The 23,202-nt window shown below is 22.0% G+C and overlaps 4 protein-coding genes across 4 annotated transcripts; all 4 read left to right on the forward strand.

Annotated features, from left to right (window-relative positions):
• Window positions 1-1,096: 1,096 nt before the first annotated feature.
• PY17X_0419000 (mitochondrial carrier protein) lies at window positions 1,097-4,375 on the forward strand (the record flags this gene model as incomplete). The annotated part of the gene is made up of 1 exon (XM_719764.2): window positions 1,097-4,375. The coding sequence occupies one exon, from the start codon at window positions 1,097-1,099 to the stop codon at window positions 4,373-4,375; it is 3,279 nt and encodes a 1,092-aa protein (XP_724857.2).
• A 2,585-nt stretch (window positions 4,376-6,960) lies between these two features.
• On the forward strand, window positions 6,961-13,291 carry PY17X_0419100 (nucleoporin NUP221, putative; the record flags this gene model as incomplete). Its single annotated transcript, XM_022955123.1, has 3 exons — window positions 6,961-12,618; window positions 12,721-12,951; window positions 13,169-13,291. 3 exons carry the CDS (start codon window positions 6,961-6,963, stop codon window positions 13,289-13,291), a joined length of 6,012 nt encoding a protein of 2,003 aa, XP_022811592.1.
• Window positions 13,292-14,550: 1,259 nt separating this feature from the next.
• Window positions 14,551-15,375, forward strand: PY17X_0419200 (conserved Plasmodium protein, unknown function; the record flags this gene model as incomplete). The annotated part of the gene is made up of 1 exon (XM_720400.2): window positions 14,551-15,375. One exon carries the CDS (start codon window positions 14,551-14,553, stop codon window positions 15,373-15,375), a length of 825 nt encoding a protein of 274 aa, XP_725493.2.
• A 1,524-nt stretch (window positions 15,376-16,899) lies between these two features.
• PY17X_0419300 (copper-transporting ATPase, putative) lies at window positions 16,900-23,096 on the forward strand (the record flags this gene model as incomplete). Its single annotated transcript, XM_022955124.1, has 3 exons — window positions 16,900-22,480; window positions 22,610-22,955; window positions 23,078-23,096. The coding sequence occupies 3 exons, from the start codon at window positions 16,900-16,902 to the stop codon at window positions 23,094-23,096; spliced, it is 5,946 nt and encodes a 1,981-aa protein (XP_022811593.1).
• Window positions 23,097-23,202: the final 106 nt, after the last annotated feature.

Genomic DNA, 23,202 nt, shown 5'->3' on the forward strand with positions numbered 1-23,202 from the left:
CAAATAAAAATCCACAATGTAGTACCATTTTTATTCGAGCTTTTTCCTTTTTTCTATAATGCATATGATATAATGTTTTCTCAACATTTTAATATTTTTACTTTATGAAAATATTTAAGAGTATAAATATATTAAATTGTTTTATAATATAAATAGCAGTATGTATGTATGATATTAAATTGCTTATATATATAATAAGAGCACTTTCATTTTATTATGTAAAACCCGCCGTGAATGCCAGTATAATATTATATATATAATAATATATTTATTTGGATACTATTTATATTTATTTTGGGGGGTATAATTTTTGTTAATTATTAATGTAAAATTGAAAATAAAATTGAAAATAAAATTGAAAATAAAAATAAAGATATTTTCAGTTTTATTTTTTTTTATACATATATTACGATATTATATATATTATAAAAAATAATGCATGAAATATTTATACATACATATATATATATATATATACATACATACGTATAATAATATAGATAAATAGACGACGTTCTTTTTTCCCATTGTTGTTTTGAATTGAGATTTTAAATGCTAACATTTATAAAATTCATTTGTTCGTTTTCTTTAATTTTCGAATTTTAATTTTTATATAAAAAAATGATGGAAAAATAATTTATAATGTTATTTAAGGACATGTGGATATATATAGATATATTTTATATTTATCTGAATAAAGTTTTTGAAAATTAACCAAATATGCCAATTTTGTTCTAAAATCAACATGATAAACATATATGAATATTATTTGTTTGCTTTTTGAGATATTCGTATTTAGCAGTTTATAGTTTTTTTTTTTTTTGTTTTCTTTAGCTCGATTTTGTATACGATATTAAATAGAAGAGCAGAAATAACACCATAAACAATTTAAAAAAGGATAAAATAATATATTTATTATATTATAAAATATGTAAAAAAATAAGAAATGAATAAATAAAAATTATAGAAGAATAAAGTGAAAAAATAAAAATAATGGTATATGTATATTGTTTAAATCATACATAATTTTATATCCATATATAAATATTGTAGGTATGCAAAAAAAAATAAAGAGAAATTTAATTCAAATGCAAATATGAACAAATTGGCAGTTAACGATGGGTTGGATGATATTGAAGTAGAGCCATTTGATTTTATTTGGGAAGAATGGGAAGAATATAAAGGAGACATCCCGTTATGGCAACATATTTTTTGTGGTAGTATTGCAGGGATAATGGAACATGTATTTATGTATCCATTAGATACTCTTAAAACTTATATTCAAACAAATGGTTATGTGAAAAATAAGAATAGTTTTGAAAAATGTAGTATATATAATTGTGAAAGTAAAAATGGGAATAAAAATGGGAATGCAAATGTGAATAAAAGTGTGAATGCAAATGTGAATGGAAATATAAATTTGAAGGAGGTGAATGGTAATAACATTATGTATACTGAGAAAAGAAAATTTTGTAGTTCTTCAATTGGTTGTAATAGTTGTATATATAATACATCATGTAATTATGATAACATTTATAATGTGAAGTCATTTAGTTATTTTAATAAGAAGGATGGTAGAAATATAAATACATTTAACAAAATAAAAATAAGGAAAAAACCAGATATTAATAATAGTTTCAATTATAGTAATATAAAAATTAGAGATGAGAAAGAGATTTCATCTTGTTTTATGAATAAAAAATTAAAAAAAAATGTATATTTAAATAAAATAGTGAATAATAAAAGTTTTTATGGAAATAATGAATATAATAATCAAATTGGTGTTATTGATAATAACTATAAAAATTATTTTAATAAATTACCATCTACATATTGTGGTAATAATAAAAGAATAAAATTGTTGATGAATAATATTGAAAAATATAATTGTAGTAAATATTATGGAAATTTATTTGAAAAAAAAAGTGAATCTTTAAATCAGTTAATTAACAAAAGTAAGAAAAGTTTAAAAGAATTTACAAATAATGAAAAATTAAATAGTGGTAAAATTGGAGATTATAATATAAATAAAAATTATATTAGAAATAAAGGAATAAAAAAATTACTACCCTTCCATTGTGTTAATAATAAATTAAAACTTATAAAATCTAAAAAGATACCATCGAAATATATTATAAAAAGAAACCAAATGTGTAAAAATGAATGTAAAAGAAATGGTTTAAAATTTTCAAATAGAAGAATACATCTTTTTAAAAATGTTGAAAATTATAAGAATATAATGAATTTAAATACTCGAGACATATATGTTAATCAATTAAAAATAAAAAGAGAAAAAAATGAAAACAATTTATTGTCACAATTTGTTCATAGAATTAAAGATAGAAAAAATCCTAAAAATTTGATGGGTGTAAATATAAACGCTATAAATATTATAAAAAATTCAGTTAATAATGTGATTAATAAATACTTATCAAATAGTACTAATGCAAATAATTTGAATATAAAGAATGGGAAACCATCTTTTAATCTTTCAATGCGCAAATTTATATACAACAATGGTTATATAAATAAAGAAATGAATATGCTTAAAGATACATTGATTAAATGGTGTGGTAATAATAATAATAATATTTCTTCTGGTATTTCAACAAACTTACATTTCAATAGTTATGGTAGAAACCCATTTAAGCCAAGCACTTATAAAATAGGCGGTAACTATTTTTTTAATATTTTGAATTTACATAAAAATAATGAAAAAAAGACAGTTAATTTATTTCCACATATAATTAAAAATAGTTTTTTAAAAATAAAACAAGGAGAAAAAAAAAAAGAATTTATAAAAAAATTTGAAGGTATAAGAAGTGGATTTTCTTTAATCTCAGTTAATGATCATATAAAAAAAAAGGATATAAATAATTTTTCTATATTAAGAAATAGTAATAAAATATTATTTAACAATATATGTTATATCACAAAAAATTATAAACATAATAGATATGATAAAAAAATATATTTGTTTAATAAAAGAAATTATCACAAAAATTGTCATAATATTAATTCGATTTATAGTGCATTTAATAACAATTTAAAAAATCTAAATTTTGTAAGAAATATATTTTATGGTAAAAATATTAACAGAATAAATATATCAACATCTCAAAATAGTGGATTGATAAAAAATAATGTTTCAAATTTATACAAAGGTGTTAATGTTGTAGTGTTAGGATGTATACCTGCACATGCATTATACTTTTCTACATTTGAATACTCTAAGAAATATTTTTCAAATATTAACACAAATACTAACCCTATACAGATAATGAAAACTGATATTGGAAATAATGACAATGATGATAAAATAACTAAAATTGATTATAAATTAAATGATCTTAATTATTTTAGCATAGCTATTTGTGGATTTCTTGCCACAATTGCTCATGATTTAATTATTGCACCAATCGACACAATAAAACAACGAATGCAATTGGGAATAAATAAAAGTTCCCTTGATTCAATAAAAATAATGAAAGAAAATGGTATAAGAAGCTTATATTTAAGTTTACCAATAACATTACTTATGAACATACCTTATCAAATTATTATGATATGCGTTAATGAAAAAATGAAGAAACATTATTTTGAGTATGCAAATGGAATAAATGGGACGAGGAAAAATAATAATAATAATAATTTCGAAAAGAAGAAAAATATAAATATTGAAAAGATAAGTCAAGAAGATGAATTAATAAGTAATTTAAAAAATATGAATGATAGCCAAAATAACAAATTAATTAAACAGCACATTGAAAAGGATATATATTCTATGGAGAATTTGAATATAAATGACGAGAATAGATATATGGAAAATATAGATGAGGATAGTGTAAGATATTTTTGTGAGAATAAGAATAATGAAAATGATTTATTTAAAAATTCTATTAATAAATCAGAAAAAGAATCGAATAATAATTATTTAGAAAATTATAATAATTATAAAAATGAGATCAATAAAATGAATAATTCGTTAAATTATCAAAGAGAATATTTTAATAATAACAATAATATAGAATTAAAAAATGGATATAGCTCTAATTATAATAAAAATGAATTTTTTAGTAAATATTTTAATCATATAACGTCTTATTTTGTATGTGCAGGAATTGGAGGAGGTATAGCAGCAGTTGCAACTAATCCATTAGATGTAATAAAAACAAGAATACAAACAGAATGCTTTAATTCCAAAAGTTTCAATTTTTTTAGAATTGTTTCAAATTTATATTACAAAGAAGGTTGCCGTTCTTTTTTCAAAGGGTCGGTAGCAAGAATGGCTTTGTGCATACCAGCATCAGCAATATCATGGGGAACTTATGAAACAATGAAACAGTTTTTCAAAATTAATTTTAACGATGCATAAATTATATGGTTCCTCTGAAAATGTGGGTCAGGCGTATTTATAATACGTATGTATATATAGCTAATATGTAAATAATTCCTATTTGTTTATATTCCAGAGTGTATTCAGATTTACTCTATTAAGCTTTTTTATGGAAATAATTTTGATTTACAATTACGAAAGGACTGAAATATGTCAATACGTCTTTCAAATATTACTATATGTTTATGTCTAGATTGTTTCATTTATCCATGTTTTTTATTTTTTTACATTTTACACATATATGTGTATGCTAGAATATATATATTATGCCTATTCTTGTATATGGTCATATATAATTTCTTCCAAAATTGCATATTGTTCTAGAACAAAATTTCCACATTTATGACAACTTTTTTTCTGTTTTTTGAGTTTAACAAATTTTATGTGCAAATTAATTAGCCTTTGGGCTAAACTTAAGCAAAAAAAAAAATTAAAAAATAATTAAAATAGCTATATTATTAATAATAATTTTTATACTGAAATTATCGATAAGAAATAATATTTAAAATTTTATTATAATATAAATTTAATAAAATTATAGCGATTTATTTGTTTTATAATCGTTTTTTTTTGAGGAAATATTCACAAAAAGGATTATAGAAAGTGGAAACGGGTGAATATTTTTTTTATAAAATTGAGAAAATATTTTTAATTATATAATTTTTGATGGGATGGATACTGTTGGATCCCAAATAAGCATGTATATGAAACAAACAAATAATTACATGTTGTCATTTTGTTCGTAATATAATTTATATTAAATCGGAAAAAATAAATATACAAACTTTGTATTCCGAATGTGAATTTATATAGGAGAGTTATTCATAAAATTGAATTATCTTATTAATTAAATTTGTATGCTTGTATTAGGACAGCAGTAACAATTTATATAATATCTTTTTCATATTTTTATTGTGAAATTTACAAATAGTTTATTTAAAAAGAATGGGGGAAAAAAAAAAAAAATAATAATATATCAACAAAAAGAATGGTATAAAATAGTAATTTTCATTTTTATGGTTTCAATTGTATTTGTTTATTTATTGGTTTATATTTTATAAATTATAGATATATTGTCAACTTAATAAATTTCATTATTTTAAATTATAACAAGACTTATTTATTTAATTAAAAATGATTTTAATTATTCCGAAGATATAATATGCGTATTAATATACAAGAGGTTGTATTTTCATTTGTTATTAAGTTTGTAAATAAATAATATACATATATATATACATATGTTTATACATGTATACTTTTAATACCCTGGGGATGTTTGTCCCTATATTTATTTTAATATATGTTTTAAGGCGTTCTCCACACAATTGATATGCATATAATATATTATATATATATATATATATATATATATATGGATACGCTGAATTGCAATGATATAATATTATGGTTTCCCTTTATATACGTTCACTTTTTTTTTGTATTTATTTTATATTTTTTTTACAAAATTATTTATAATATTTTATATAATAATTTTTTTCAATATTTATTTTTATATTAAAAAAAAAATACATATATATTTCCCCATGTATAAAATATTTATGTGTTTTGTGTTTGAAATTCCTGTTTTTCTTCATTACAAGTTTATTAGTATTTTTACTTATTCATTTATTTATATTTTTTTGTATAAAATATTATTTTTTTTATATTTTAAAAGTTAGATATATTTTTCTTTTTTTATTGAAGCAAAATATCAATAATTAAGAATTTGAATATATTTTTATTACTGGAAAATATGTAAAAATATCAAATTATTTAAGGCTTGTATAAGAAGGAAGATCGGGGAAAATATGAATATATATAATGTACACATATATTTTGAATAGATAAGAAAAATACATTACATTGGAAAATAAATATGTTAAATGCGAGCATTGTTTTATTAAATTAGTATATATATTTTAATAAACATAAGATTTAAGAAAAAAATTGTTTTTTTTGGAAACTCAAAATAGTGTGTATTATTATGACAAGAAAGATAAATGACAAGGAGAGAAATAACTAATGATTTAATTTGAATTATTATTATTTATATAAAAAGCATAGTATATTAAATGTGAAGATGCTATATACATTGAAATTTTTATTATTTTTCTCTTTGTTTTTCTTTATTTTACTTTATATATATATATATAATATACCTTATTAATATGTATGTTAAACTGAAATTATTATAGTTTTTTGACGAAAAAAAAATTGTATAAAATTCACATGACTTGCCAAAGTGATATAATATACACGTATATATTTACACTGTAAGTATATACGTCTTATGTAATATTCATTTTGAGAATATAAAATATTGAAATAAAAAAAGAGAAATTTAAGCATTTGAATCATATACATATATACATATGTATACATATACATTAAAATAGTGGAAGTTTTTTTAGAATGAAAAATTTATGTGAATAAGAATAATAGTATAGTAGAGACGTTTTATTCAGAAAAATTTATCAGTGCGAATTTGAAGTGTGGAAACAAACAAATATATATAATATATACACACTTTACCATATTAATGATATTATACGTTGTGGAATATGTATATGCAAAATTCATCGTCAAATAATGTTTTTGGATCATACAATAACCAAGGGAATAATTTAAATAAAGGTTTATTCGGAAATGCAGGAAACCCATCTAGTTTAACAAATACAAACACCTCCAATTTATTTGGGGGATCGAAACCACAGCAGACAAACAATATGATGGTAAATAAAAATTTATTTAGTATGGGAACGACTACAAGTGGATTAGATGGAAATAAAAGTATATATGATAGTATGAATAATCAATCGAATTTAGGTAATAAAAATTTATTTGGTACATCAACTGTAAATAATAATAGTATGCAAAGCGGAGGAGGTATGGTTAGGAATAATTTATTTATGAATACAAATAATCAAAATAATTTAAATATGAAAAATATTTTTGATAGTGGTTCGAATTTAAATAATGCACAAGGGACCAATTTAAGTAATAAAGGACTTTTTGGAGGTTTACAACAAAACAATCAAAGTTCATCAGGTGGGAATTTATTTGGTAACTTATCTTCTCAAACAAATTCAGGAAGTATATATAGTGGCTTATCATCTGGAGCAAATCAAAATAAAGGTACTGGACTATTTGGTACTTCTGGAAATACAAATCAAGTATCATCAACAAGCAGTTTATTTGGGGGGACTTCAACTATGGGTCAAAATAAATTAGGTGGAGTATTTGGTAATTTACAATCAACAGATCAAAATGCTCAAAATAGTGGGAATACTACTAATAGTTTATTTGGTGGCATGTCAGGAAATCAATTAAAGCCTATGAGTACAGGTAGTAATCTTTTTGGGGGTATGTCAACAAATACTACAACAAATACTGGAACAAGTAATTTATTTGGAAATAATAATGCTGCTTCAGGAATGAATCAAAATAAGCCTGGTGGGTTTTTTGGAAATTTACAAGGGTCAAATCAAGGGACTACTGGTAGTAGCATGTTTGGAAATTCTAGTAATGCTGCTTCAGGAATGAGTCAAAATAAGCCTGGTGGTTTTTTTGGAAATTTACAAGGGTCAAATCAAGGGACTACTGGTAGTAGTATGTTTGGTGGTATGAGCTCTGGTATGAATCAAAACAAGCCTGGTGGACTTTTAGGAAATTTACAAAGCCCAAATCAAGGAACTACAGGTACTACTACGAGTAGTAGTATATTTGGTAATTCTGCTTCTGGAATGAATCAAAATAGAGGAACTACATTATTTTCTGGTATGTCTAATACCGGTACAAGTACTACTAATACGACAAATAATTTATTTGGGGGTACTTCAACTATGGGTCAAAATAAATTAGGCGGGGTATTTGGTAATTTACAATCAACAGATCAAAATGCTCAAAATAGTGGGAATACTACTAATAGTTTATTTGGTGGCATGTCAGGAAATCAATTAAAGCCTATGAGTACAGGTAGTAATCTTTTTGGGGGTATGTCAACAAATACTACAACAAATACTGGAACAAGTAATTTATTTGGAAATAATAATGCTGCTTCAGGAATGAATCAAAATAAGCCAAGTAGTAACATATTTGGATCATTGTCATCAACAACCCAACCAACTGGTACGACTACAAGTGGTAGTAGTACTACTGGTAATATATTTGGTAGTACACAAACAGCAAATCAAGGTATGGGAAGTAATGTTTTTGGATCATCCATGGGAATGAATCAAAATAAATTTGGTAATATTTTTGGAGGAACAAATACTAATCAAAGCAGTACAATGAGTAGTACATTTGGAAATACTGGACTTGGAACATCAGGAATATCATCAACTTCAGCTTTAGGGTCTGGTACAAATACTTCAACTGGGTTAGGAGGTGGATTAGGAATATCAAGTAGTGGTATAGGAGGGACAGGGACAAATACTGGTATGAACATTTCCAATCTTACTAATACTACAGGTGGTACAACTACTGGTATTTCTACTAGTAGTGGTAGTAGTAATTTATTCGGAGGTTTAAGTTCAACTTCGAATACAAATACAATGTCTTTAGGTGATAATAAAAATTTATTTGGATCTAAACCAGGTTTTAGTCTTGGTACTGGAACTAATATTTCAGGGCAAAGTAGTACAAATTTAGGTTTGGGAACAAATTTAGGAAGCGGGTTATTAAGCCCAAGTATGAATACAACGACAAGTAGTGTATTAGGTACAAATCTTGGTAGTAGTAGTACTGGAAGTACAAATTTATTAACTGGTTTAACTGGGGGTATAGGAAGTAGTAGTACCCTAGGACTTGGAACAACAACATCACCAACTATTGGACTTAGTAGTAGTAGTAGTAATATTTTAGGTAGTACTAATAATGTATTAAATAATACTAGTTTAAGTTCGAATTTATTAAGTAGTGGTTCTGGTATGAACCAGACAGGAATATCATTTTTAGGTGATAAAAATTTAATAGGGGGGAATCAAGGAAATATGCAAAACAATTTATTAACAGTAGATGGGAAAGATAAAGGTAATGATTTGTTAACAAATAAATTGAATATAAATAAAGAAAGTAGTGAAAATTTGATTAAAACAACAAAATTTGATGATGATTTAATAATTAGTAAAAAAAAGGAAGATATATTTAATAAGGCATATGATGATGAGAATGATATTAGTAATGATGAAATGAATTTAATAAAAAATCAAGATGGTACATTTTATAATTATATAAATTTAATAATAAATGATAATATAAATGATATTCAAAAAACAACATTTTCTTTACTAAATGATCATGATTCTTTAATGTGGGACAATTTTAAAAGTAGCATTTTTAAGAATTTTGTTGATTATTTAGTTAATTTTAAACAAAAAAAAAATCAAAAGATTATAAAAAGTAATGTATTAGATTTAGACCAACATGAATTTCAAATTTTGATATGGTTATATAATATAAATTCATATAAAATAGATTTTATACCTTTTAAAAGTTTTTACTATTTATTGTTAAGTGATACAAACTTAAATTATTCTAAGATGTTTATTAGTAATTCTGATAAAAGTATTTTGCCTAGAAATTTTGTTGAAATTAATGATCATTATTATATGAATTATAAAAGTTATTTTTTAAAATCTCAAATAAATAAGCATCATGATAATTACAGTACATTGAATAGAGATGGGATAGGAAATAGTAGTAATGGTGGTGTTAGTGGAAATTCGATATCGATTGGTATGAATAACTCTGTTTTAGATATCGATTCAATATATAAACAGATATTAAAAGATATATTAAATAGTTTATTAAATATGAACTTGAGTATAACTAAAGAGAATATTAAAAAAAAAGAAAAAGAAGAATATTATGAGAATGGTGATATAAATAATAAAAATAATGGGAATTGTGGAAGTAGTTATATATATGAGAATTTATTATTAAATTATTTATTTGGTACATTACAACATTTACATGACAAATTTTATAAACTTGAAATAAGCAACTATTTATCAAAAGATTTGAATCAGATAGACGAATATTTTGTTGATACCAAATCTAATGAAATATTTTCATATTGTTATGACAATTTTTATAAAAATGAAATGGATAAAGAAAATTGTACTATTCATTTTTTTTTTTATCTTGTTAATATTATGTTTAGATGTGGTAATTATATTGGTTTAATACAGATAATAAAGAATGATGAATTTATTAAAAATTTAAACATAGATAGTTATTTAAATGATTTTATTATATTGTTAATAAGAATATTATTATTAATATATAACCAAAGTAATGAAATAAGTATATTTGAAAATATGAAAATAGATATAGATTGTAGTGATATTTTTAAGAAAAAAATTCACATGTCTAATTTAATTAATTTTTTTCATTCGATTCTTTATTTATGTTCAAATAATATATATGCATATGATTTGCTTTGTATATTATTTTCGGACATATTTTACAAGAAGGGAAATATGTATACAAATAGAGAAAAAAAAATTGAAATGAAAAATATATTTTATTATGTACAGAAAAAAAAAAGAAATAGTAATTATGTTGATAATAATAGTGATCGAAATAGTAGTAATGAAGATAACTATGATAGTGGAGGAGATAATAATAATATTGGTCGAGGTAGTAATAGTACTAATATTAATAAGGGAGGAAAAGGTAAAGGAAATGAGCGTAAAGGTTTTTTTTTAGATGTCTTTACAAATATGTTACATAAATCTAAAAAATCAAAAGATGATGAAGATGAGCCATTTGGAACTATGGAAATAAATGAAGAAATTGAAAAACTCAACAGAGAAAGTATGAATACAAGTAATACTGAAATGTTAGGTATAACTAATAAATATAGTTATAATTTTGAATACTGTAATATTGAAACAAGTATATGGATAGAATTAAGCTTATTTTTATCAAAAAATTTTGATCTTTATGGTAGTAAATTTCAAGAAAACTTTGATATCCTTGATACAAATTTAAGTTATTATAATTATGATGATGATAACAATGCATTTTTAAATGATACAAAACATAGACGAGATATGATAAATAGTAAAATAGAAGAATTATTTATTTCTATTTCAAATTGTATTATAAATGAGAATAGAGAATATTTTTCAGTGTGTTCAAAATTGCGTGTTGATGATGTTATAAACAATTTTATTATTGTTGATGGAAAAATATCAGAAAAGGTTAAAAGTAATGTATTTAAGGTTTTGAGAACAAATTTTTTATTATATATAAAACTATTTTATTATCTTTTATTAGTAGGGAATATATATGTAACAGTTGGGTTTCTATCATGTATATCAAATAACATTCAAAGAATATTATTGGTTTTAACTATATTTTTGCATAAAAATAATGTTTTTGAAAATAGCAAATTAAATAATATAAAAATAAAAACATTAGGATTTTTAAAATTAAAAACTGATAATAGTACAATTCTTTATAATTCAAAAGATATTAATGATAATGTTTCAACAGGTTCAGACAATATGAATTTAATACTTTTAAGTATGAATAATATAGATATACCATTTGACTATTTTTTGCTTCGAAATAATAATATAAATATATTATTAAAAGCTAGTTATTTACTTAATTTAAAAACAAATATAAGTATTAAATTATTAAAAAGCATAGTACAAGAAAATCAAGGAATATTATTAAATGAGTCAATAATAGGTCATATTAACAATGATGGAAATATATTTTATGGAAAATTACATGATTTTTTATTTTTATTTAAAAATAAAGTAAAAAGCCGAAGAAATATAAAATGTTTTTTTTTGATGTATTATGTATTATATAAAAAAAAATTTTATAATAGTAATATTTTGAGGAAAATTAGAAAAGATATTGATAATGAGTATCATTATAAATGTAGAAATTTCAAATTTGTTCAAAATAAAAATATTAACACATTGAATAAAATATCTTTAGATAATTCAATTATAAATGTTCATTCTTCAATTTTGTATAAAATATCTCAATTCTATTCAATATTAGCATATTTTGCAAATCAAAGAAAAAATTATATAGTATCATTTATATGTTATTATATATTAAATGATGAGCAAAGTGCCATAAATTCTTTGTTGAGAATATACAATGACGAGCTTATATATTATTATTTTAATAACGAGAAGGAATATGGATATATTCGAAAGTGTGCTTTTCGATTTTACCATTTGGCAAAGGTTAGTATTGATTGCTTATGTTTTCTCATGTGTATCAATTTTACCAAATATAGAGTACTCATTTTTTATACTTTTTTTTTTTTTTTTTTTTTTTTTTCTCAGAATATGTGGCCTTCAAATGTGAAGCTTGAGTCAATCGAACAAAAATCATATTTAATTTTGAGCATCTTATTTATGAAAAAAAAAATGTTTGAAGAAGCATTTGCTATTTTTTCACTAGCTTTAATACCTGATAATATGTTAGAAAAGCTTTCAACTGCAGATTATTATAACATTGACTTATCATCAAACTTTTTAGTAACTTTAAGAGAATTATGTAAAAAAAATTACAAGGTATAATATATGTTATGAAAACTATATATGTAGTTCGTACTTAAATTTTATCATTCTTAATGTATTTCTTATAAGAGAGAAAAAAAAAAAATATATGTCGTATATAATAAATACCTTTTCAACGATGAAATATATGATGATTATCGTTGTGTTCGTGATTTATTTTGTTCATGATGTATTTTGTTGTTTAATTTGCTTTCCCCTTTTCCTTTTACAGATAAGTGAATTAGTTGATCAATCAATGGTTCGTTCAGTTATTAAATTTTTGTTGCCTATTAAAGACAAATTAGATGCTCAAGTTGTGGAAAGTATTAACTATTTAGGATCCTTAAGCTTTTAATATAGATATCATAATATCATTTGTCATTTTTTTTAATGTTTGTATTTTTAAAATTTGTTCTATGTCATTTATAATTTGTTGATATATATATAATATTAAACAAACCGTATTAAAGCGGGTATTATTTACATGTGCATACAACTACAATTACAAATAAATGTGCATCATGGATTTTGTTTAATTTATATTTAAATATTTTAGCAAAATACATGTACTACTTTTTATGTATATCTCAAATGCATTGAAAATATAAGCTCAAAAAAATATGCTTATATGTTTTATGGAATATAATAACCTTTTAATACTTTGAAAAAACATGTTTTAACATATTGTTTTAAAAATGAATAAAATAAAAATATATATTTATGATGCCCTTTTATTCAAGGGATTATGAAATCTTTATTTTTATGTGATTATTGGAACGGACCATACAACAGTGTATTCCCGATTTTAACATGAGATCATATCATATGTGTATGTTAATTGTGTCCTTAGAAATATATGAGAATAAATAAAATTTGATAAGTCTTAATAAATTATATTTTTTCAATATTCTCAAAGAAATGATGATAATAATAAAAGTTAGACTATGAGGTTTTTGTGTTAATGCAAAAAAATGAGTAAACAATTTATCAATACAAAAAAATATATGCGCAATATTTTTTCAATGATATAACAAAATGGTAAATATATGCATATTTATTAGTGTTATAAAATTTAGAGAAAATATTAATATTCTGTTTAATGTTTCATAATTTATTTTTTTTGTAACACAAATAAATTGAATTATTTTAATTACATTCAATATTTTATTTATAAGGCTTTTCTCTGTTTTTTTTAACAAAAAAGTAGCTTGTATTTTAATTGCATTTTGTTAATTTGTGCTATTTTTGTTGATAAAAAAAAAAAAATTGCATATAATAAGCTTACACATTGTAAAAATATTAATTGCATAATTTAAGAAAACATACATGTGGTATTATAATATATATTTGTTTTTATAGCATAATATAAAAAATTAAATATAGGAATGTATGAATGTGAAAAATAAATAAAAGATGAGTTTTGTTTTTTTTGTGGAAAATATATACACGAAAGTATTTATAAATTCAATTATTTTCTGATATTATTTGATATATTATTTGATATATTATTTACCTTTTACCGTTTATTTTTCGGTTATTATTTTAGCCTTATTATGAGCGCGACTTGAATTAAAAGGCAAAGAGAACAAAAATAAGGATACGGTATCACTAAATATGTATATTAAAATGCAAAATTTAAGGAAAGTATTAAAATTAAACAATGGGAATATAAAAATTGGGAATATAGGGGGGTTATACAGAAATTACAATAGTAGTAAAACTGTGTGTGCAAACCCAGATATCAAACATATTCATAATATGTACAAATTAAATGACATATATTACAACAACTTGAAAATAATAAATAATTATGATGAATATTATAATTTAGTTATAAAAAATGAGTATTTTAAGGATTATTCAAAAATGAAGAATATATTTCGAGATGATCAAAAAGGATTTAATAATAACACAAATATGTCTGATGATATGTATGATAATAAATCGGAAGACAGTAGAAATAACACGATATTAAATAATATAGAAGATATAAATAATGATAATAGTTCAAAAAATATAATTTCATCAAATGATTTACAAGTATTATATTTTGGTAGTTATGAAAATAACACTAGTATTATATTATTTGAAAAATTTAAAGATATAATTGAGAAAAATCGAAAATTACAATTTATTTTTCTTGACGTTAATGTGTGTCCTCAAGGATCATATAATTGCGATGTAAGATATGTCCCATGTGTTTGTTTAATATATAAAAATCATATATATAGAAAAAAATTAGAAATAAATTATGAAAAACCTATTGATGAGAATTATTTAAAAGAGTTTTTAAATGAAGTCCAAAAAAATATAGACTTGTTTCATTCATATAATAATAAATATATATATAGCATAAAAAAACAAAGCAACTATTTAAATACTAAATATATAGACATTGATAATCAAAATATACATAAAGAAAATTGGAATACCTTTTAATTGGGTGATACATAAAAAAATAGGATTGAATGTGGATAATATGAGTTACCTTTTTTTATTACGAACAAATTACATTACCCGTGTTTAAAATATTATATATGTGTATTATTTTTCATAAACAATGCTATTTTTTTGTATTTATATAAACAATACATTATTTAAATGTTTTAAGGATGTATTTCATTCAATAATATTTTCACAATTTTCAAAATTTTTACAATTTTCACAATTTTCATAATTTTCATAATTTTCATAATTTTCATAATTTTTATAATTTTCATATATTTCTATTTTTAACGTATTTTAAAATAGACCTATTACCATATAAAATATATATTCTATATATAACTAATCAATGGATATAATATTACTAATTTAGTATAGTCAATTTTTATATTTTCACATTTTTTACACATGAAAATTATATGGAAATGGCGTTAAATCAGTTCTATTTTGTTAATGTTGAACATAATATGGTACCATATAAAATGTACATTATTTTTAAATAATATCCTTATTTATTTTAGAGAAAAATGGATTAAATATTTTCTTTTATAGTTCTATTTACAACAATTAATATGAATTTTTACTTTTTAAAAAAAAATAAAACACATCCTAGGATGTATATATATGTGTGATGCCATTAATTTGTTTAATATAAAAAAAGTAAAGGAAATTTGCTATTTTTAAGATTAATATTATAAGCCCAATAAAATGTAAGAATTGTTGGAAAAGTAAGGTATAGCACTTCCAACTTTTACTAAGGTAAAGCTTCTTAAATTATAAAAAAAAACTAGATAGTTTATGCATTAAAAAAAAATTATATTCGAGCCTACACTTCTTTATTTTTTATTTGATTTTGTTTGCATTTAAATGTGTATTTATATGAAATATCGGGCTTTTATAATATTTTTTTTCTTATAAATTTATATATTTTTAATTATTTTTTTTGGGGGGAGCATAATATATTTTTTAATGTTGAAACAATTTCTCCGTATGGTAGGCAGGAATCCATGATATACTATATTTATATATGTATAATATTATAGTGCCAAATATATATATACATTTATAAAGGAAATAAAAATGTTGAGATTTCTATTAGTTTTAATGAGCAATAAATTATTTCGATTATAGAATTTATTTTATTATTGTTAATTATTTTTCATATTGTTTATGTGCAGAATGCATAAATATTATTTGTTCTGAGTGTGTTATTTTTAGAAACAGTTTTTATTAAGGCATATTTATTCTCATATTTTTTCCGAAGAATTATGTATTTATGTACACATATGTAGTTACATTTTCAGTGTCAAAATAATGTTATATATAGATATAATAATCAATTCTGCAAATTATTTAAAAAAAAAAATTTAAGTATAAAAAATAAAATATAGTTGAATAGTATATATATATATATTATTGAAAAGATCGTTCATAAATATTAGGGAGCATATAAAAATTAATGAAGGATGTGCATTTGATGGTCATATTAATGTATGAACATATATTACATATATATGCATGATGGGGAAAAAGGAAATAATACTTAACAACGTTAGTAAAAATATAAAGAAGAAAATAGGTGTACTTAAAATAGATGGTGTTGATAATATTACCTTTAAAAATAAATCTGCATCGATTATTTACAATAATAATATAATTAATGCGTTAGAAATAGTTGATACTATAAATAACATAGGTATTAATGGATATTTTATAGAAGATGAGGATGTAGAAGGAAATGGGGATAACAGTAATGATATTACCCGGTTTACTTTTTATGTAAATGGTAATTATAATAATAGTGAAAATGTGTGTGATAGCCAAATTAATATAAGCCCATGTGCCGAAGAAATAGCTCCGAAAACATGTGGAGATGATTATGTTGAATTAGGAGGATGTGAAAAGAATGAAACATATAAAAATAAAAGTTGTTGTGAAATGAATAATAAAGATAATAAATTTAATGTAAATGAGGATAAAGAATTTGATCGAAACGGAATCGAGAAAAATGATTTTAATTTGAACACAAATGATTATAATAATGAGGCCAATGGAGATAGTAATAATAATTGTATAGATCAAGGATCTATATATAAATATAAAGACAGTCTTGAAAAAAAATGTGAGGTTATTAATAAGTGTAAAAATAAATACAATGAAAATGAAGGAAATAATATAAATGAAAAAATTGACAAAGATGATAAGGATGACGATAATATGAAAAAAGGGAAAAAACCACATGGTGTATTTAATATATTTCGAAATATAACAAAAAATAAAAAAATAAAAAGTAATGATAATATTCAACCTGAAAAAAAAAAATTATTAGATGATACTGAAAATGTATATAATGAAGATACAGTTAATTTTAAAGGAATGAACCATAATAAAGTTTTTAATGAATATGAAAATTATATAAGTAATAATGAGAATATATATATATGTGAATTAAGAATATATAATATGACATGTAATAGTTGTGGAAATAAAATAATTAATTTTTTAAAAAACAAAAATTTAATTATAGACGGTAATAGTTTTGCTACTGACGATAAAATAAAGTTAAAAATAAACATTCCTGAAAATATGAATAATTATAAGAATGATATATCTGATGGTATTAAAAACAAGAGTAATAATGTAAAATTTTATGTGAACAAAATAATGTCTGAAATTAAAGATAGCGGATTTAATAATGATTTGATAGATTTATATAAATATGATAATGGAAATGACAATAATTTATTTGATATAACATTATATATATATAGAGATGATATAATAAAAGCTTATAATTTGTTAGTCCAAATAAAAGGAGTAAAAAAAGTAGAATATGATATACAAAATGAATACATTTATATTTTGTATGATCCTGATATTATAGGGATTAGATGTATGTTAGAATTATTAAAAAAAAAAAATAATATTGATGCATATTATGATGAAGATAAAGAAAAATATTTTAGAAGTACAAAAAATAATGAAACACAAACATCTAGAAAAGTAATTGAATTATTATGTTGTTTTGTTATAAGTATTATTATTATCATACTTAATAGTTATCAAATGAGTATGGGGAATATGGACAATTTCTATGCATATGGAAATTATAAACATTATTTTAAAACATTCAAATTTGTTCATAATTTAAACAATGAGCATAAAGTATTTAATAATAATTTTTTTGAACACGATAATATTAGTTTGTCTCAAAATATACCTTTTTCTGTTTCGCATAAAATGGACAATAATTATAATTCTAATGAAAATTTAGATTTTCGAAAAAAAAAAAAAAAAAATGATGACGAAGAAAAAATTAAGAAAAAACAACAAGAAATAGCTTCAAATACAGACCTTAAAAAAAATATTGACGAACAAAATTTAAATGAAGAAAAAGAAAATTGTAACCACACTAAGAATTTTGAAGATTCTATAAATGTGGAGGAAAAGTCTTTAGACAATATGAAGGGCAAGCATCATCAGGATGATTTTATGGAGGAGACCTTTGAAAATAAAACATCGAAAGGTATAGATAATGATAATATGAAAACCTATATAAAGAAGACAGGAAGTGACGATCAAAATAAGGATACTGAGAATGTTGAAAGTTTCAAAAAAAAGGAACAGGGTGATAAAATTAAGGATAGTGAAAATGTTGAAAGTTTCAAAAAAGAGGAACATGATGATAAAATTAAGGATAGCGAAAATGTTGAAAGTTATAAAAAAGAGGAACAAGATGATAAAAATAAGGATAGTGAAAATATTGAAAGTTTCAAAAAAGAGGAAGGAAAAACAGAGAAAGTTGATGAGGAGGAAAACTTTTTGTTTGATTTTACAATAGATAATAAATCTTCGAAAAATTCGGAGAATAATAAAAATTTAAAGAAGGATGAAAATTTGAAAAAATTAAAAAAATATTATGCCCGTTTTATGAACAAAACAAGACCAAAAAATGTGGATAACAAAGTGGAATTACTTAGAAGTGATAAAACTGAAAATAATGTCGATCTTGAAAATAATTCTAATGAAGAAAATAATGTAAATAAATGCAGAGAACAAAAAACATATAGTAATGATAAAAAAAATTGCGAACAAATTGAAAAAGAGGACAAACCTCGAATAAGGAAAAATAAATCGCGTTCAGAAAAAACATGGCCGAATATACTTTTAAATAAATTGTTACACATATTTATTGATGATAAAAACTTTATGGGTATTTTAGACAAAAAAATATTTAGTGTCCTATCATTAAGATTATTATTAATATATATATTATCCTCAATTATATATTTGTTTTTTGGTTATAATTTCATTATTAATGGATATAAGAATTTAAAGAATAATATAATAAATATGAACGTCTTAATTTTTATCAGCTCTTCATTTTCGTATTTTTATTCGCTATTTCTTTTAATATCATGTTTAATCTTTTCAATAGACATAGATGGTATTCCATTATATTTTGATACAGCTGCATTATTAATATGTATAATAAAATTAGGATCTGAAATCGAACATTTTTTGGTGCAATTTTCGAAAAAAAAAATGGAAGATTTATATGAAAAAACAACAAAGCATGTTAATATTTTAGAAGAAAGAGATAAGACACAAGAAGATAATAGTAATTTAAATAAAAAAGAAAAAACAAATAGCTCAAATAAATTGGCAAAAAATGAAAGTTCTACATATTTTGGAGATGATAAAAATGGTAACAATGGTTTATATAATTGTGATAAAAATAAACCCTCCAAAATTTTCCCACTTAAAAAATATTTATCAAACAATACAATTGATAATGGAAAACCTATTGATTTAAGTAAAGATATTGATAAAATATGTTTAGAAGGAAAAAAAATAAATTTAAATGATTATGTTATTAACAGTTATCCTGTAAAATTTATCCAAAAATATGATTTATTAGTTTTTTATCAAGGTGAAACAATATTAGTAGATGGAATAAAAATGAATGATGATGTTACAATTATTAATGAAAGTATGATAAGTGGTGAATCACATGGAATAAATAAATATAAAGGTGATAAAATATATGCTGGATCTAAATGTGCTGAAGGGATATGTATATTATATATTTCTGATGTAACAAAAAGGAACTATATTGAATATGTTAAGAAAATTTTAGACGAAGTAAATTCTAAAAAAACAAATCTCCAATTATATGCTGATAAGATTGCTAGTATTTTTATTCCATTTATTATAATATTATGTATTGTAATATTTTTAATTTGGTTTTTTCTAACATATTTTGGTTATGTAAATATTAGAAACGGAAATTATTTTAAATTAAATAGATTTTTATCTTGTATATTTTTTTCGATTCATTTTTCATTATCAGTTTTATGTGTCGCATGTCCTTGTGCAGTAGGTTTAGCTAGCCCGTTGTCAATAGCTATCAGTTCATATATATGCAGTAATATTGGAATTATTATAAAAAATATTAATATTTTTGAAATTCTTCTTAATTGTAATCATTTTATATTTGATAAAACAGGAACATTGACAGTTGGAAAACCTGTTGTTAACAAAATTTTTATTTCAAATAATTTTGAAACATTTATTGATCAGTTATTGAAGGATAGACCTGAAAATAATTTAGAAATCGATTGGGAATATGCAAAAAATGTTAAAAATATGTCTTCTATTTCAAATAATGATGAAGTATTAGGGAATAATAGTAATTATAGAGATGGTGAAATTGGTTTCTTTAAAGAAATGGATGGTTCCAAAGATATTTCAGATGTTTACAACAAGATAGAAGATTATGAAAACGTGGAAAAATGTAAAAATGGTGAATATATGGAGATATATGATATGCATGATAATGATCCTTCGAATCTTTTAAAACATTGTAAAGGAAAAAATATGAAAAATGGTAAAAAATGTTTGAATTATTTAGAAAGCTTTAATTGTGCAGGTAAAGATGTAAAATTTTATTCTTTTTCAACTGAAAATGATAATGAATACAAAATGAGAAAAGCAATAGGCTTGAAACAAAATAGACAAAGAGAAGGTGATAAAAAAAAGAGAGATGAAAATGATATGTATCTTAATTGTAGTGGAAAACAAACATTTTTAAATTATTTTATGTCATTAATAAATTTAAAAAAATATAGACAGTATAACAATAAGAATATTAATAGTAGTAATAAATATGATAAGTCATTTGATAAATCGCTAAAAGAACATTTTATAAATAATTCTGTTGTTGAATTTTCTTCGGATGATGATTCATATTCTAGCGAAACAAGTAGTGAATATAATTTAAGTGGATTATATAATAATAAAAAATATTCGAAATATGAAAATCATGGAAAATATATTGATAGCAATTCTGACAATCACTATGATAATAATCTAATAGACGTTATAAATAATATAGGAAGTAATAACATGATAAATAGTTCAAATAATTTATCTTTTTCTGATGAAAAAGATTTAAAAGAGAAAATATGTAATTGGATATATTTATTTTTAGGACTAAGTTTAAATATCGAAAAATATAGTAATCATTTATATGCTGAATCTATTAATTCTTTTATTAATGGCCACTATTTTATAAATAAAACATATGATGTTAATAATATAAAGAATGAAAAAAATCAAGGAATTACTGGTATAATAAATGAATTGTCAATAACTATAGGCACGTTATTTTACTGTTATACAAAATATAAAAATACTTATTGTAATAAAATGGAAAAAATTTCTGAAGAAAAATTAAATATAAAAAATTTTGAAAAATATTTATATTCTTGTGATTGCAGTGTGCATAAAACTTATCAATTTTTATATAATTATTCTAATAGTAAAAAAAATGAAAGCCATAATATGATTTTTATGGGTATTGAAGGAATAATAGTTGGTTTTTTCATTTTAGTAGATGATATTAAACTGGAGGTATTTGATTTAATTAATCATTTAAAAGAAGAGAAAAAACAAATTTATGTGTGTACAGGTGATAATTATACTAATGCTATGTATATTTCAAAAATATTGGGAATACCAAAAAGCAACGTTTCTTCAAATACTTTACCTATGGAGAAGGCTCAATTTGTTAAGAAAATACAAGCTTTGAACGATGGTAATTATAATTTTTTTTTTACCTATTCATACTTTACATTTATTTTTGCATGTATATATGTGAATATACTAGGTTATATGTATTATATATTTCACATGGTGATGTGCATTTTTTTTTTTCTTTAAACAGGAAAAGTATGCATTATTGGAGACGGTATAAATGATTGTTTTGCCTTGAAAACTGCTGATTTAGGATTGTCATTATGCACAAGATCAAATATTGTAATGGATAGTGCGGACGCATGTATTGTTGATAATGATATAAGTGTTATAACAAAATTATTTGAAATAAGCAAAAAAACTATATTAGTTATAAAGTTTAATTTTCTTTTTTCTTTCTTTATTAATATATTTTTTATTTTATTGGCAAGTGGAGCTTTTTATGCTCTAAATTTTGTTTTTTCTCCCTTTCATTTCACATTCCTAATGTTTTGTAGTTCAATTATTGTAATTTTATCGTCCCTATCCTTGAAGTTGTAAGGAGAAATTCAAAAAAAAAAAAAATATGATAAATAATCGTCATTAGCTATGTGTATACTTGCATATATAATAAATTATATAGACATTTGCATGCTTTACGCTTTTTACACATTTGTAGGATTCTGAAAAATGTATGATTGAGACGTGTAAGGTATTAAAAGAGAAATTCAGTTTCAGGAGAATGATGAAAAAATAAAAATAAAAAAAATGAATAAAGAAAAGATTATACCGCTTTGGCAACTT

This window comes from Plasmodium yoelii (assembly GCF_900002385.2).
Source record: "Plasmodium yoelii strain 17X genome assembly, chromosome: 4".
NCBI classification, from domain to species: Eukaryota; Apicomplexa; class Aconoidasida; order Haemosporida; family Plasmodiidae; genus Plasmodium; species Plasmodium yoelii.